Here is a 13,688-nt window from a genome sequence, read left to right on the forward strand (position 1 = left end):
AGCTGTCTCAAGCTTTGTGGCCACAGCAGGGCTCACTCTGTGACCATTCCACTTTTCAGCCTTCTCCCTGCTTCTGTGCAGAGTGGGAAAGGACACGGGCCAGGCAAGTGGGGAAAGATCCTTCTGGAAATAGGTGGCAGCCAGAAGGTGGCCTCTTCTGCTAGAGAAGCTTGTCTGGGAACCAGGGGCTGGGATGGCAGTGATGAAGGGTAAGGTTTCAACTCCCAAGACTCTAAATGGAGTTGTAGCCACTCCCATTCTCCTTGGTGACCCTGCTCCCGGCAACAGTATGTGCTTTGGTGATTTAAAATGCCCATCTTCTTCTTAACGTGTATTTCTTTCCACAATTCCTAAAGAGACTTGGATTTAACGCGGAGGTTAAAGGGAAATCAGTCTCTTTTATGGTGTACATTTTCTGCATAAAGCAAGCATGGATACATGACGAGGCCAAGAGACTGTGTTAAAAATGTCAGCTAACACCCAAACTACTTAAAACTGGAGTAAGGCTGCCGTAGTCGGCTATTTCTGGCCCCTCACCTAGCGGCGAGGTGGAATTACATCCGTGGGCAGGTACATCTCGTTCACTGAGCAAAGGGATTGATAGCCACGCAAGCTAAAAACCTACACAGTTCGCAGTTAGAGATGAAAGGCTGCAGAAATGTTTATTGAATACAGTGCCAGGTTTATAAATAAAACTTATTTACAATTTCCATAGAGTTGGTCCCCCATCAGAGAGGTGGTAAAATCTCCAAACAGTTTATCTCAAGATTTACAGAAACTTTCAAGTACATTTTCTCCTTTGCAAATCGCCACGGTGAAGGGAAACTTCAGTAACGAAAGAGCTACCACCATCTTGGCTACAGACGTGTTTAATGAACATTATAATAGATCTGGAGAGAACACACACGCCACCCATGCCACTACCTTCTCACTCCAAGGGATACAGACAGCCAAGTGTCTCCTACAGGACAACTTCAAGAGATTTAAAAAAAAGAAAGGAAATAGTCATTGTTAGCTGACGGGATAGAGTAAGACACATTCGTGGAATCTAGTCACTGCCAGAAGGGTAAATTTAGGATATACAATAAAAGGATTATTGAAGATATACAATAATTAGTTCAAATGTTTTAAAGTAATCGAATGAACAAAGAGCAGATTGACCAAATTTACATTCTCGGTTTAGGAAGAAGTTCCCAGTATGCTCAGGGGCTAGTAATATGCTGCTACTCCGACGGGCCACAGCAGCGCCAGGCCTACTGGACAGCCACTCGTTACAATGTGGTTACAGGTACAGTCAGACATGCATTTATAAAGAGAATATAAAAATATGTACAGTAGCTAATTTTCAATGTGTTTAAGTTGCTGAAAGACACCAATTAAAGTGTGCAAAAATTCATTTTGTCAAAAAATCAGAAAAAAAAGCCTTCCTTGGCAACGGTGCATTAAAAGCTCATCTGAAATAATCAAGCTACATTTGCCTTGCTCAACACCTACCCCAAACAGATGGAGAACGAAACTAGGAAAGTTGTTTGCCAAGTACTCAGCAGATTTTTACGGCAAGTCTCAGGCTCAAGCGGGATGCCAGTTAAACTAGTCACTTTATATATATAAATATATATATGTGTGTACATGTGTAGAGCAGTTAGGAGGAGGGGCAAGAGTTTACAGGAAGGTGCTAACCCTCTTTCGAGAAGTACTGCCACGACATCGAGTTCTTTCCTCTCTCAAACTCACGCAGACTGCAAACACCTCGCCCCCGGGCTGGCCGTCCCGTCCAACGCCAGAGGAAAAAGGCTACAGTGGGCCCGGCTGCACCTCCACATTCCCTGGGGAAAGCTGCTGTGCCCACAGGACCCTGGCCCTTTCAGGATCTAGTTCCAAAGGAGTCTCTTAGGGAAGACTGTGGGACCGCTGAAATGGAGTCCACCCAGCTTCTATAGAGCAGTGATGGCGAACCTTTTGAGCTCGGCGTGTCAGCATTTTGAAAAACCCTAACTTAACTCTGGTGCCGTGTCACATATAGAAATTTTTTGCTATTTGCAACCATAGTAAAACAAAGACTTATATTTTTTATATTTTATATGTTCAAATGCCACATAACAAAGAAAAATCAACCAAAAAAAAAAAATGAGTTCGCGTGTCACCTCTGACACGCGTGTCACAGGTTCGCCATCACTGAACTAGAGAGATAGAAGGCAAAGTATCCAGCAAGTCAAGTCACCCCCAGCCCTCTTTGGAATTACCGGGAGGCCATCTCCCACAGGCCTGAGACTGGGTCAACAGGCAGGCTATTGGAACTTCCTGCAAGAAACATCCAGGTCTGCGAACTTATTCGAACCAGGAGCCCTCGCTCCTCCTAGCTCATCAGAACCCCCAAAGTATTCTTAGGTGTTCCTTCCAGATTCAGGAAATGATGAAAGCCAAACCTAGCTCACGATGTCAACCTCTCTTCCACCAACCACTGAGTCTAAGGACCAATCGCAGGGGCAGATGGGCGGGCTCCTCTCCACGGCTCTGACCCACCCCTCTGGCAAGAAATCTAACAAGCTGCAAAACGCCAGAGAGGCAGGGAGTAGGAGAGGGAGAAGCCAAGGGTCTCTATAAATCAGCCCTGAATGCACCCAGCTGGCTGCCAAGCGCTCCTCACTGCCTCGCGCTCGCGCAGCCTGCCACTGTTCCCTGGCAAATTAAAACCTCCCACACACACACTCAGAACCCAAACCTCCTTGCTAATAAGATACCACCGGTTAACACCCTGAAAAAATGCACATCCAGCCTTCATTTCAAAGAGTTCTGCAAAATGCAACGTGCCTTCAAAGGGGCTTTTTAAAAGCAGTCCAATCCCAGTACCAGCATCTTCGTTTTGGTTACAGGTTTATAATTAGACACAACATTCCCTCTGGGGTGGTGGTTTACTTTCAAGCTGAGGGCTACCATTAGTTCTACTTGGGGGGGAAAAAAGCAAAGTCAAGTCAACTTTTTTTAAAAAGTAAAAGGAGGCTACGGTAGAGATAATCATAACTTAAAAATAATCGTGAATCAAAAGGTGACTGGTAGTGTCTTTTAGGCATGAAGAGACTGGCTTAGAAAAGTGACTACTGCTTCTACCACACACAGCGAGGATTGAGTTACAGACACACTGAATCATGTCTCTTGCACAGATGGTCTCTAGTTACATAAAACAGGTAATCAGCAGCACGACTGAGACGAACCCCTAAATACATGCTTGAGAGAAAGTGGGTTTTTTTCCTTCATTAAGAGCTCTACTATCTGAATAATCATTAAGCTACCATGATTCACTGTCCCCCCCCTCCCCCCCCCCCGGGTGAAAACACAATAGACCTCCATGTCCATAAACATGATGAAGCAGTCAGAATTTGCTTGGTTTGGGGCGAGGTCTCAGCTCGGAGGTTGGTGCTGGGATGCTGGGAGGGAGCGGGGGAGGGAAACCCAATGCTGGGCTGGGAGCAGTTACAGGTGCACTGGGCCTCCCCCTCCAACTGCCTTGTCCCCGTTTGGATCTCAGCTTTACAAAGCATTTAACACCACTTTAAGTTAACGGTCTTTTTATTGGAAAAAAAAAATAAAATAAAAAGACTAGCATTTACACAACTTGGAATGGACGTTAAATGGTAATTTCTTGAACAGCAATGTTGATGGTTGTGCTGAAGTCCACAGCCACAGCCTACCTCTGCTGGCTCCAAGTCACGGTTCAGGAGGTTTTAAAAACAGAGAGTCCAGAGATGCTCCCTTGGTAAAAGTTTCTTTTTTTAAAAATTTGTGTGAATGGTGACAGCCTGACACCCGTTTCGCGCTAGCACAATGCAGACAACGCTAAACCAACACACGTGGGCATGCCACCAGGACGCCTCACCGTCACCACGGGTCGGGGCACATGGAAGTACAAGAGGGACCATCATCCTGCTAGCGGGGCTACGTCTAGACAGTTTATCCTTCACCCATTTTTCTACACAACAGCCTGAGGTAAACCAATTTTAAATGTGTTTGCTTTCAGCAAACCAAGCGAGGACAATTTCTACTAACAAACTGAACTAGAACCCATCTGAATAGGTTTTGAATTTGTTTTTTCGTTTTTCGTTTTTAATACAAATGCCTGACTGTGCTCAATTGTCAAGCTGCATGCATGAAAAACTGGCCAGCCCAAACAGTGTATTAATCATTAGCAAATGGAACTGCAAGGAGTCCACTAAGTGCTTCCTTATCGTTAAGGTAGTACGAGGATTTATACTGTAAAACTGATGTGTAGCTTGATCTTTTAGGGGACAGGACCACCAACCAATACATGCAGATTTTTTGTGTGTGTGGACAGAAGGTACTTTTGACATTCAGTTTTGCTATATAGAAACAGAATGAGTAAATGATTTTTTTTTTTTTTTTTGCAAGAGGTAAGTAAAAGATTCAATTTGATTCTTCTAGAGGTGGGGAAAAGTTGAAAGTAGGTCTTCATTTTGCAGTCATCATCTGTACGAATTCTGAAAAGACAAATAGTCATAACTCAGTTATCTTCAAAAGCAGCTTGATGAACCCTCCAACTCTGCTCTGCGTAAAAAAAAAATTAGTGCATGTCTAGTGAAACAGTTACCTTGTTTATAGATTCTGAAGGGAAGACTCTTAAAAACTAAGCTAAAGAAACAGTTTTACCTTCATAGTTGACTTGTCCATCTCCATCAATATCTGCTTCTCTGATCATTTCATCTACTTCTTCATCTGTTAGTTTTTCTCCTAAGTTTGTCATGACATGACGTAGTTCTGCCGCACTGATGTACCCATTGCCATCCTGTGAACATTCAGCAATTGTTAGCAACAGGGGCTGATAGTGGGTCAGTGTGGGCAAATAGGTCTTTGACTCAATTATGCCCTCTCAAGTTACTGCCAACTCTGCTCTAGTAGACAATTCGATCTCCAGTCCCCTCCTCTACCCACTACGTACATGCAGTCTGCGAGGGCAGAATACACAGGGGGGTTTCAAAAGCTAATAGAAATTTCCCCAATCAAGAAACTTGGTTCAAATTTTCTCAGCTATTTATTATGCTTTCTCTTACTCGATAAAGTTACTGCAATAAGTCGGGGTTATTTGAAAGTGAGATTTCAGAGGTTCGGGCAGTTAGGTAAATGTTCTAACTAGAACAGATTGTTGAAGCTTTTAGCAAGGAGAGCAAAAAAGCAGTACTTAAGTACCATCTGCAATGCAGATGCAGGATTACCTTGTCAAAGACTCGGAATGCCTCGCGGATTTCTTCTTCGCTGTCTGTATCTTTCATTTTTCTAGCCATCATAGTCAAAAATTCTGGGAAGTCAATGGTGCCATTGCCTCAAGTGAAAACAAAAAGTTTGTGTAAAATAAGTGCTCCAGCAATGCTCCTCTGCAGTAGTAATTTTAGAACCACTTTATGGAATGGTAAGCGCTTGCTAGGACAAACTGCTAAATTATTTTATTTGGTTGAACCATTTGTAAGTTTTAACTGTTGCAATACGTCACAGGGCGATTTCACATGATTCAAATTAACAATCAATGCCCTGCACAGCATTTAAGAATGCAAAGGAAACTGCGTATACAGAACCATGACCACTGAAGGGGGTTGTTCGGTTCAGGAGAAAAAAGCACACAGCACTGAAGGCTGACTCTTTCTGCTCCCAAGGGAAGCATTCCAGATTGTCTCTCCCGCACTCCCCTTCCGCCCCCGCTCCAAGTTAGGGCAATCAGAGGGAGCCAACTCGCCCTTGGCTAGTGGTGCTGGTCAAGGCCTAGATTTGGGCCCCCAGGGATGAAAAGGATCATGAGGGGGACAAACTGACTTTATTATGCCATGGAACATAAGGCGTTAGAACGTCTTCTCCGGGGGCACTTCTCAGCCACGTTATGAGAAGTCACCTAATGGCTTTCTCCCCACTCAGTATCTTTATTTCCCATTAAGGGCAAAACTCAGAAGTGTTTTCACAGCTCAGACCATTAACATGAGAAAACTGTGTCAAAAGAATCTGTTCTATGGCAAATCTTCCAAACAACCCCTCTGATACGAAGTGTTAGATGAACTCACCAGAGACAAACCACTCGATTAACAATGTAACTTGAATTAAGAGGAAATAAAGTTAAACTAGAAGGAGAAAGCTTTAGGTCAAGCTCCTCATTTTCACCAGTACCTTTAAATCAAAACAGTAATTCAACAGATCCTTTCAAGTTCTTTTGGCCTCACGTAAAGCATTATTGATATTCATGCAAGTCAATATTAAGTATTTAGCATGCTCACAGCCAAGCAGAGATGCATGTCCTTAGGCATCATCATATTTATTCACTGTGAATACCAGATTCTGTCACCAGGACCTCTCACACCCCCCCCCCCCCCCCCCCCCCCCGCCGGCCGCTTGTTCCATACAAATCTCGGGGAGCCTAATATGCTCTGCCAGTCCCGAAGCTCAGTTCCCCAGGGTTTACTGGAGAAACTTGATAACCTTAGCACACTGGAGAGAACTATGGACAACCTCTTTTTCCAAAGCAATATTAAGGCTGAAAACAGTCTTTAGAAATAATATGAATGGGCTAAAACCATCGTTAAAGAGTTTAACCAAAGTCCCTGCTTCTAAATGTATGTGACACATCTGACTCAACTTTTATCACCTTTCAAAACCCAATTTTTAAATGACTACTATCAAGTCAATCACCTAGAAAGTAGTCCAGATCCAAATTCTTCTTAGATCACCTTTTAAAAATGTCCTACAATGTTGTGTAGTACATTTACTAGTGTGTGTGTGTATATGTATACGATTTTTTGGAGGGGGTCTCAAAAACTGTTTACTGATAGAAGCAAGCAATAAAAGATCCATTGCCCACTGTTCTAGAATTCAGAAGACGAACAATTGGTGACCAACTGCTACAGGGGTTCTTGCTTGTTCCTTCCTGCCCCGTGCCTTATATACATCCTCTCCTTCTGTTAGATTCTGCAGATCTATTCCCTAGTCCATCACGACCCCATACCTCCAAGCCTCACAAGGACTCAAAAATTCTCATCTATAGCTCACACTGTATCCAATTCTGTTAGCATCTATCAATGCTCTTTACCTCCTCTTAGAGACAATAAGCTTGTTAAAAAGGTCGATGGCTATTTGTCTTTTACTTCCCCACAGAATTCAGTGCAGACTCATGGGCCGGTTGATAAAAGACTGAGCTGTAGGTCACGGCAGGTAGAAAAGAACAATACAGTGATCCGATCCAGGAAACGTTCTAGCCGGTGAGCAGGGCAAAAGGCAGGCCCGTAATCTCCTATTTACATTGTCAGTGACCAGAAGGCAACCACAGAAAAGATCTTTGCGCATTTGTTTTGCTGTGGGACCTGAGAGACGATCCCGTAACATGTCTGAACTTGAATGAACATTGGTGCTCATTCATAGTTCTAAAGCCCTTACCATCAGCGTCCACTTCATTGATCATATCCTGCAATTCGGCTTCTGTTGGGTTCTGACCCAGTGACCTCATGACGGTGCCAAGTTCCTTTGTTGTGATGGTCCCATCGCCATCTTTGTCAAATAGGGAGAAAGCTTCCTTGAATTCTGAAAACAAAAGTTTACCTTTTAGAACGAATGTCTGCACCCAAGCCAGCCACAACGCACACTTCCCTGGGGCTTGCCAAAGCAAGGGGTCCAAGATGTGCAAGCTATCTGAAACTGCCTGGCTTTATCTACTGAAATAAAGACTACAACAGTCCTATTTGACTGGCCTCTATACAGCAGACCGTAAAGCAAACACTGCTCCTGTTAACCAGCTCCGTAAAACCACAGTATTCTCACATTTTTAAAGGCTAAGTTTGAACACACTGAAATGAGACCAAGATTGGTCTGTGTCCCCTTAAGGTCCCTTCCTGTTAAAATGTCTACAGCCATACGAAGGCCTTGTTTCCCTAGCAACATGACGGTTACTAAAATGTGCATTCCAGGCAGCCAGTGTGTTCTCTCTACAGAGCATTCAGAATATTCCAAAGGCATTTCTGGTTTCCTACGGAGAAACCATCCCAAAAAAGTCCTCCAGGGAATATTAAAATCTAAACTAAAACAACTCCCTTCCCAATTATTATAATGGTCCTAACACTCATTTTCACCCATTCCCATAGATTTTAGAATAGCAAGCACAGGTTTTCAAGGTGGATTACTAAAAGACCTGTGACATAAAAATTCCAAACTACGTGTCTGAGTGGTAAACTCAGCGCAATCTCATTATATACAAAACCTCGCACCGTGAAACTCCAGAGCGTAACAAATGGATATTCTTAGTTCTGCGTCCTTTCACTGTATCTCCAAAATACTGGCGAGGAGTAACATCTCACCTAAATACTTCTGCTTGTTTTCATTTATATAGATTCTTAGAGAACTGTTCATATTACAGGGGAGAGGGACTGACTGATGCCTAGCTCTGGCCTGCTGGGGACTTCCTAAAGCCATGGACTTACCAGCAATCTGTTCTTCAGTCAGTTGATCCGCCTACATGGAGAAAGAAAAGGCTGTAATTCAATCTACAACACTGAGATCAACACTTGCTCCAATTACACTTTTAATGGTGACCTTCTGTCAATATTTTTAAAATGTCAACTGTTTGAAGACTTTAGCACTGTCATTTAATGAAAACAAAAATAAAGAGAACTCTTAATGCTGTTTCTTTGTAAAAAAAAAAAAAAAAAAAGGATGACAAGGAAGTGAGGAAGTGACAGCTCCCTTGAGGTTTTCCTGTCTGGGCCTAGGGCTGTGCGGTGAGGTCTAACTAGGAAGGGTCAGTTCATAACTTGAAAAAGGGCACCTCTAGTGGCAAAGGGTCCCACAGCACGGGCTGCAGCAGCAGCAGCAGGCGCTGAGAAAGAAGAGCGCCACCTACTGCACCCGGGCGCCGCAGTCCCCGCTTCCGCCCCAGCAGGGACCTAGCCTGACGCTGCTGTCACCGCAGCCAGGATCTCGGATCGGTCCAGGGGCAGGCTTTTAGCGCACCTTGCGCATTGCTGCGGGCACTCCAATCTCCAATCTCCAAACCGGCGTTACATAATGGCACTGGGTGGATTAACGGGCTTTTACATTCATTTTATGAGATACAATTAGGAGGGGAAAATAAATATACCGCAATGGGTTATCCCGCTAACTCCATTTCCATGTAGTAAATGCTTTCAATCATTTAAATTAGGCAGTTATTCGTTAAAAGTCCACCATTTGCAATGGCTTAATGCCCTCTGTCAAAGTATCCAGACTCAGAAGCCGGGAAGGGAGGGTGGGGGGATGGAACCTCCGATAAGTGAGCTGTTACAAAACTGCAAATGTGCAGTGCACCGAAAACTACACGATTATGAGACTAATCTTTTCTGGAGAGGAGGAACTCTGCTGGAGGATGTTTACCGACCTGAAAGATGACAACAGAGCTGCTCACAACGAACATTTTACTGGAGGTGGTAATGGGCACGGAGGTAACTCTCACGGCAACATGGAAGCTGCATCTCCAGCCAGGGGAATTGGAGAGCTAATATGTATTTTTATTTTAATGAAGGGCACCTAATGAAGCCAGCTACAAAACAGGTCCTATCAGAAAGCTGACGGTGTTAAGTCTATTCTAACTCTTAAATGAAAACTTTCACAAAGAGGAACGGTGTTCCAATATATGGAAAACTTTTTTTTTTCCGTATTAGGACTGAGTCTTCTTCCTTTCTACCCCAGTGACTGCCTAATAGGTTTTCTTTATATCGAACGAGGGAGACGCGATGATTTATGTAACGCCGGAGCAGCGTCTGTCTTGTACAACAGGAAGCGCTGCCACACCTCGAAAGAGAAGCTGTCACCCTTACCGGGGAGCACGGTCCCTCCACGCGGCAGAGCTGTCATGTTAGAGGGGCTATTATTGCGAGCATCAGCCTTCCTCGACAAAGGAACATCGCCCGATGGCACTGGCCTTGGGGACAAGGGTGCCCCGAAACTGCCAGAGGGCCATCTCCCTACCCAGCCCAGCCAGAAAACGCTGCGGGTGAGTGATGTCAGCCCAGCGCAGGGAGGAAGGGGGCTGTGAGCACACACCCAGCGAGGCGCACAGGCGCATCTGGCAATCTCCAAGCCGCAGAGAAAGCGGAAATGTCGAGGGCATCTCCCTGCGGACTGGGAAGTGGCGCCGAGTGGGGAAACGCAACGCGAGGGGCCTGGCAGGGGTGCGCGCCCCAAGGCCAGACGAGGGGCCAGGGGATGGCCCCAGCGTGGGGGGTGGGAGAGCCGCCCCTCACCAGCCGGGGGCGACCTCCCACTCCCAACCCCAGACCGCACCGCGGGGAGCGCAAAGCCCGCCCCGCGCCTCCCACCAGCTTCAGCTCCCCCAGGCGGTGAGCCCGCCGCGCCGCCTCCTCCCGGAGCAGAAACTTTGCGTCTCTAATGGAAACCGAGCCGCGCGCCAGCTCCCTCCTCCCCCGGTCCCCCCCCCCCCCCCGCCCCAATTAGCGCCAACCCAGCGCCTCCCGCGGGAAGGGGCCTCCGGGTGTGCCGAGGCTCCCGCACGCCTTTACTGCTGCCCGGAGGTGTATGGGGGGGGGGGGGGGCTGCTGGGGTGCGAAACAGGGAGAGGAGAGTGCCGGCCACACCGCAGGGCCCCGCCCGGGCGCAGGGCGGCCTGCCCGCCGCTTCCGCCCTCCGCAACTACCCCCCCCCCCCGCCTTCCTGCCCCCACCCCACCCTTCCCCGGTTCCTTCCTTCCCAGCCCACGCCCGCGCCGCGCCCCCCAGGAGGTAGGAGGGAACAGCGGCTGAGAGATGGTGCCCAGCGGGGTAGGCTGGTGGGGAGGGCGGGGGCAACACTGACGGCGCCCCCCACGCCCGGCCCGGAGCAATGTGCGCCACCCGCTCGCCCCGGCCCATTCATTCTCCCGGGCCCGCAGGACCCGCCGCCTCCGAGCCTGGGGAAAGGCGGTGGGGTGGAGGGGGCTAGTGCCCGGCCCCGCCCGGCTCCCCCACCCCCCCGGGGCCCCGGCCAAGGCGCGGCGCTGCGGGCAGCCCGGGTGCGGCGCGCTGGATGCAGTGGTGCGGGGCTGAGGGGGGGGCGGGGGATGCGGAAGCCCCGCGCAGCTGTGGTCAGAGCCCCTGGAGGACCCAAATTTAAAGGAGGATCCCTGGCCGAAGAAACTGAGATGCAAACCCGAAATGTATCCGTTTTAGCCGCAACTGCTGCGTAATGCCCGGGAAAAAGGGGGGAAACCCTCCCCCCCCCCCCAAAAAAAAAAGAGACAAACGAACAGCAAAAAAAGAATAAACCCGGACTGAACTAAAAATCTGTTTAGAAATCATGGGCAGGCAGCTGCTACGCGGCATTTGCCATCCCCGACCTACCATGGTGCGAACGGAGGGAGGAAGCGCCGAAGGACCGAGGGAGCCTGCACCAGCGCGGGGCTGAGACGGCGGGAGCCTCCGCTGCTGCTGCCGCTGCCGCTGCTGCTAAAGCGCGGGGTGCGCTGAGCGCTGTGCCGAGCCGCTGCCGCCGCCGCCTGCGCCGCCGCCCGACTGCGAGTAACGGCCCCGCGCCGCGAGCCTCCCAGCACGAATGCCGAAGCGCGCCCCTGCGCTCGCGGGATATATACGGCGCTCGGTATCCCTCCGCCGCGGCCGCGCCGCCTCGCTCAGCGCCGCGGCGAAGGCCGGGCCTCGCCCGCCGGGCCCCGCCCCCGGCGCGCCCGGCCTCCCCCGCCCTCTGCGCGCCCGCCACCTCCGGCCCCGGCTCGGGGAGAGGTGCGGAGTGACCCCGCGGGCCCGCTCCGGGGCCGGGGCGAGGACCGAGCGCCTGCACAGTGCGGCCCTAAGGCGGCCCTGGGCTTCGGAAGCCGCCGCCCCTCACCCAGCCCCACCCCTTCTGCAAGACCCCCCTCCCCACCACCACCACCACCCCCACCCCCCTGCGCTAACGTCTCCTACCGCTGCGCTGGGCACCCCGTCCTGGGGCAGGGGCGGCCGCGGGGAGCTGGGGACAGGACAGAGGAATTGAGTGGGCACCTTCAGCTGCCCGGGAGAGGGGTCTGGAAGGGGCAAAGCAGTTTTCCTCATGCAAGAAATTGGGCGTTTTTCTTCTCAAAATTTGAAGCAATAGCTGAGACAAATTATAGGTGCCCAATTGCTAAATCTATCACGTTCATAAGCTTAGCCACTCTTAATGGGATGTTTTTACGTTTCCTCTAATTTTTTTTTTTTTTGTATGCCTGAACAATATCTCTCCCCTACTGTTTTGTTCTCTTTTTCCTATGGAAAATACTATTATTCATCCTGACTGCAGTCTTTTTTTTTTTTTTTTTTTTTAAATATATTTTATTGATTTTTTACAGAGAGGAAGGGAGAGAGAGAGAGAGTTAGAAACATCGATGAGAGAGAAACATCGATCAGCTGCCTCCTGCACATCTCCTACTGGGGATGTGCCCGCAGTACATGCCCTTGACCGGAATCGAACCTGGGACCCTTCAGTCCGCAGGCCGACGCTCTATCCACTGAGCCAAACCGGTTTCAGCCTGACTGCAGTCTTATTAAAACTTAGGTATCTGTACATCTTCTATGGACCTTAAAAACCATGCTTTCATTGTTTTTCTTAATTTTACTGATCCTGACTGAGAGGGATCAGGTCTTTATTCATCAATCCAGAGAAACAAAGAAAGAAAGAATACTTAGAATCCCCCAGATTACAGTTGGAAGACACAGCTAATTGACAACTGCTATGGAGCTAGACTAGATTTTAACCTACAATCTTGATTATATTCACTTTTAAATGGCATTTTAATCTTTAAATTTACTGTTTTCATTTTTTTCTGTAAAGTAGGGGAAAAAAAGACAATTCCAGCTATTGATTTGAAGCCCAAAACTTGTAAAAAGAAGAAAAAAAGAAATCTTGACCAAACAAAAACGCTGCAGTTTCTTTTCTTGCCAAGGCAGAACACAATTTGATCTTTTGTTTACAGGGCCTGGGCAGCAGTCGCGCGTTATCATCTGCTTACTCTTTCAGAGAAAGTGGCAACGTGTGTGATTGAGAAGCTCTGCTCCAAAGGACTTTGGCTATGTTTGTTTCTGGCTTTAACAAAATCTGCAGAAAGGTATTTTAAAAGAATGGAAAATGTTCAGGCACATTGCAGATGCCGCAGGACTGCTGAGGTAACCTTAGACAGTCATCTGTGGAGCTGTTCTGCTTACTTTTATGTTCTTTCTAGCATACCACAGAAAGGGTGAACCTGCTGTCAATAGAAAGAGGCTGCGAGAGAGAGAGAGAGAGAGAGAGAGAGAGAGAGAGAGAGAGAAGGAATTTGTATTCTTTTGTCAGGTTTCTCACATAGTAGTTAATTTAATACATTTTAAAACATGGGGTATATTGTATGAGTAGGAGGAAATAATGGCCTAGAAATGAAATATATTTAATTATTAAGGATACATTAGCTTCTAATATTCTTTCATTTCTTATCATTATTTTGGTTAAATTGCTACAATCCATGGTTTTGAAAACCAGGCATTTTATAAAGTAATATTTCTCCCTCTGTCATTTAACCTATTTCGCCCAAATAAAATGCTTTCCATGACTTTACTTGCTAACAATAGGATCATTTTACTTATTACAGGAAAATTCATTATTCTGAGTCTTCATATTCACCATCTAGAGTTATCTTCTGGTAATTTTTAAATGTATCAAATCACATCTTAGCT

The 13,688-nt window shown here is 47.4% G+C and overlaps 1 protein-coding gene across 1 annotated transcript; it reads right to left on the minus strand.

Annotated features, from left to right (window-relative positions):
- Positions 1 to 636: 636 nt before the first annotated feature.
- On the minus strand, positions 637 to 11,550 carry CALM1 (calmodulin 1). The gene is made up of 6 exons (XM_070414986.1): positions 11,349 to 11,550; positions 8,460 to 8,490; positions 7,423 to 7,566; positions 5,226 to 5,332; positions 4,663 to 4,798; positions 637 to 4,493 (listed from the first exon to the last, which is right to left on the minus strand). Exons 1-6 carry the CDS (start codon positions 11,349 to 11,351, stop codon positions 4,465 to 4,467), a joined length of 450 nt encoding a protein of 149 aa, XP_070271087.1. The 5' UTR covers positions 11,352 to 11,550; the 3' UTR covers positions 637 to 4,464.
- Positions 11,551 to 13,688: the final 2,138 nt, after the last annotated feature.

The sequence above is a fragment of the Myotis yumanensis genome, unplaced genomic scaffold (genome assembly GCF_028538775.1).
Source record: "Myotis yumanensis isolate MYYU_CA2020_CCGP unplaced genomic scaffold, mMyoYum1.0.hap1 SCAF_1, whole genome shotgun sequence".
Lineage (NCBI taxonomy): Eukaryota > Metazoa > Chordata > Mammalia > Chiroptera > Vespertilionidae > Myotis > Myotis yumanensis.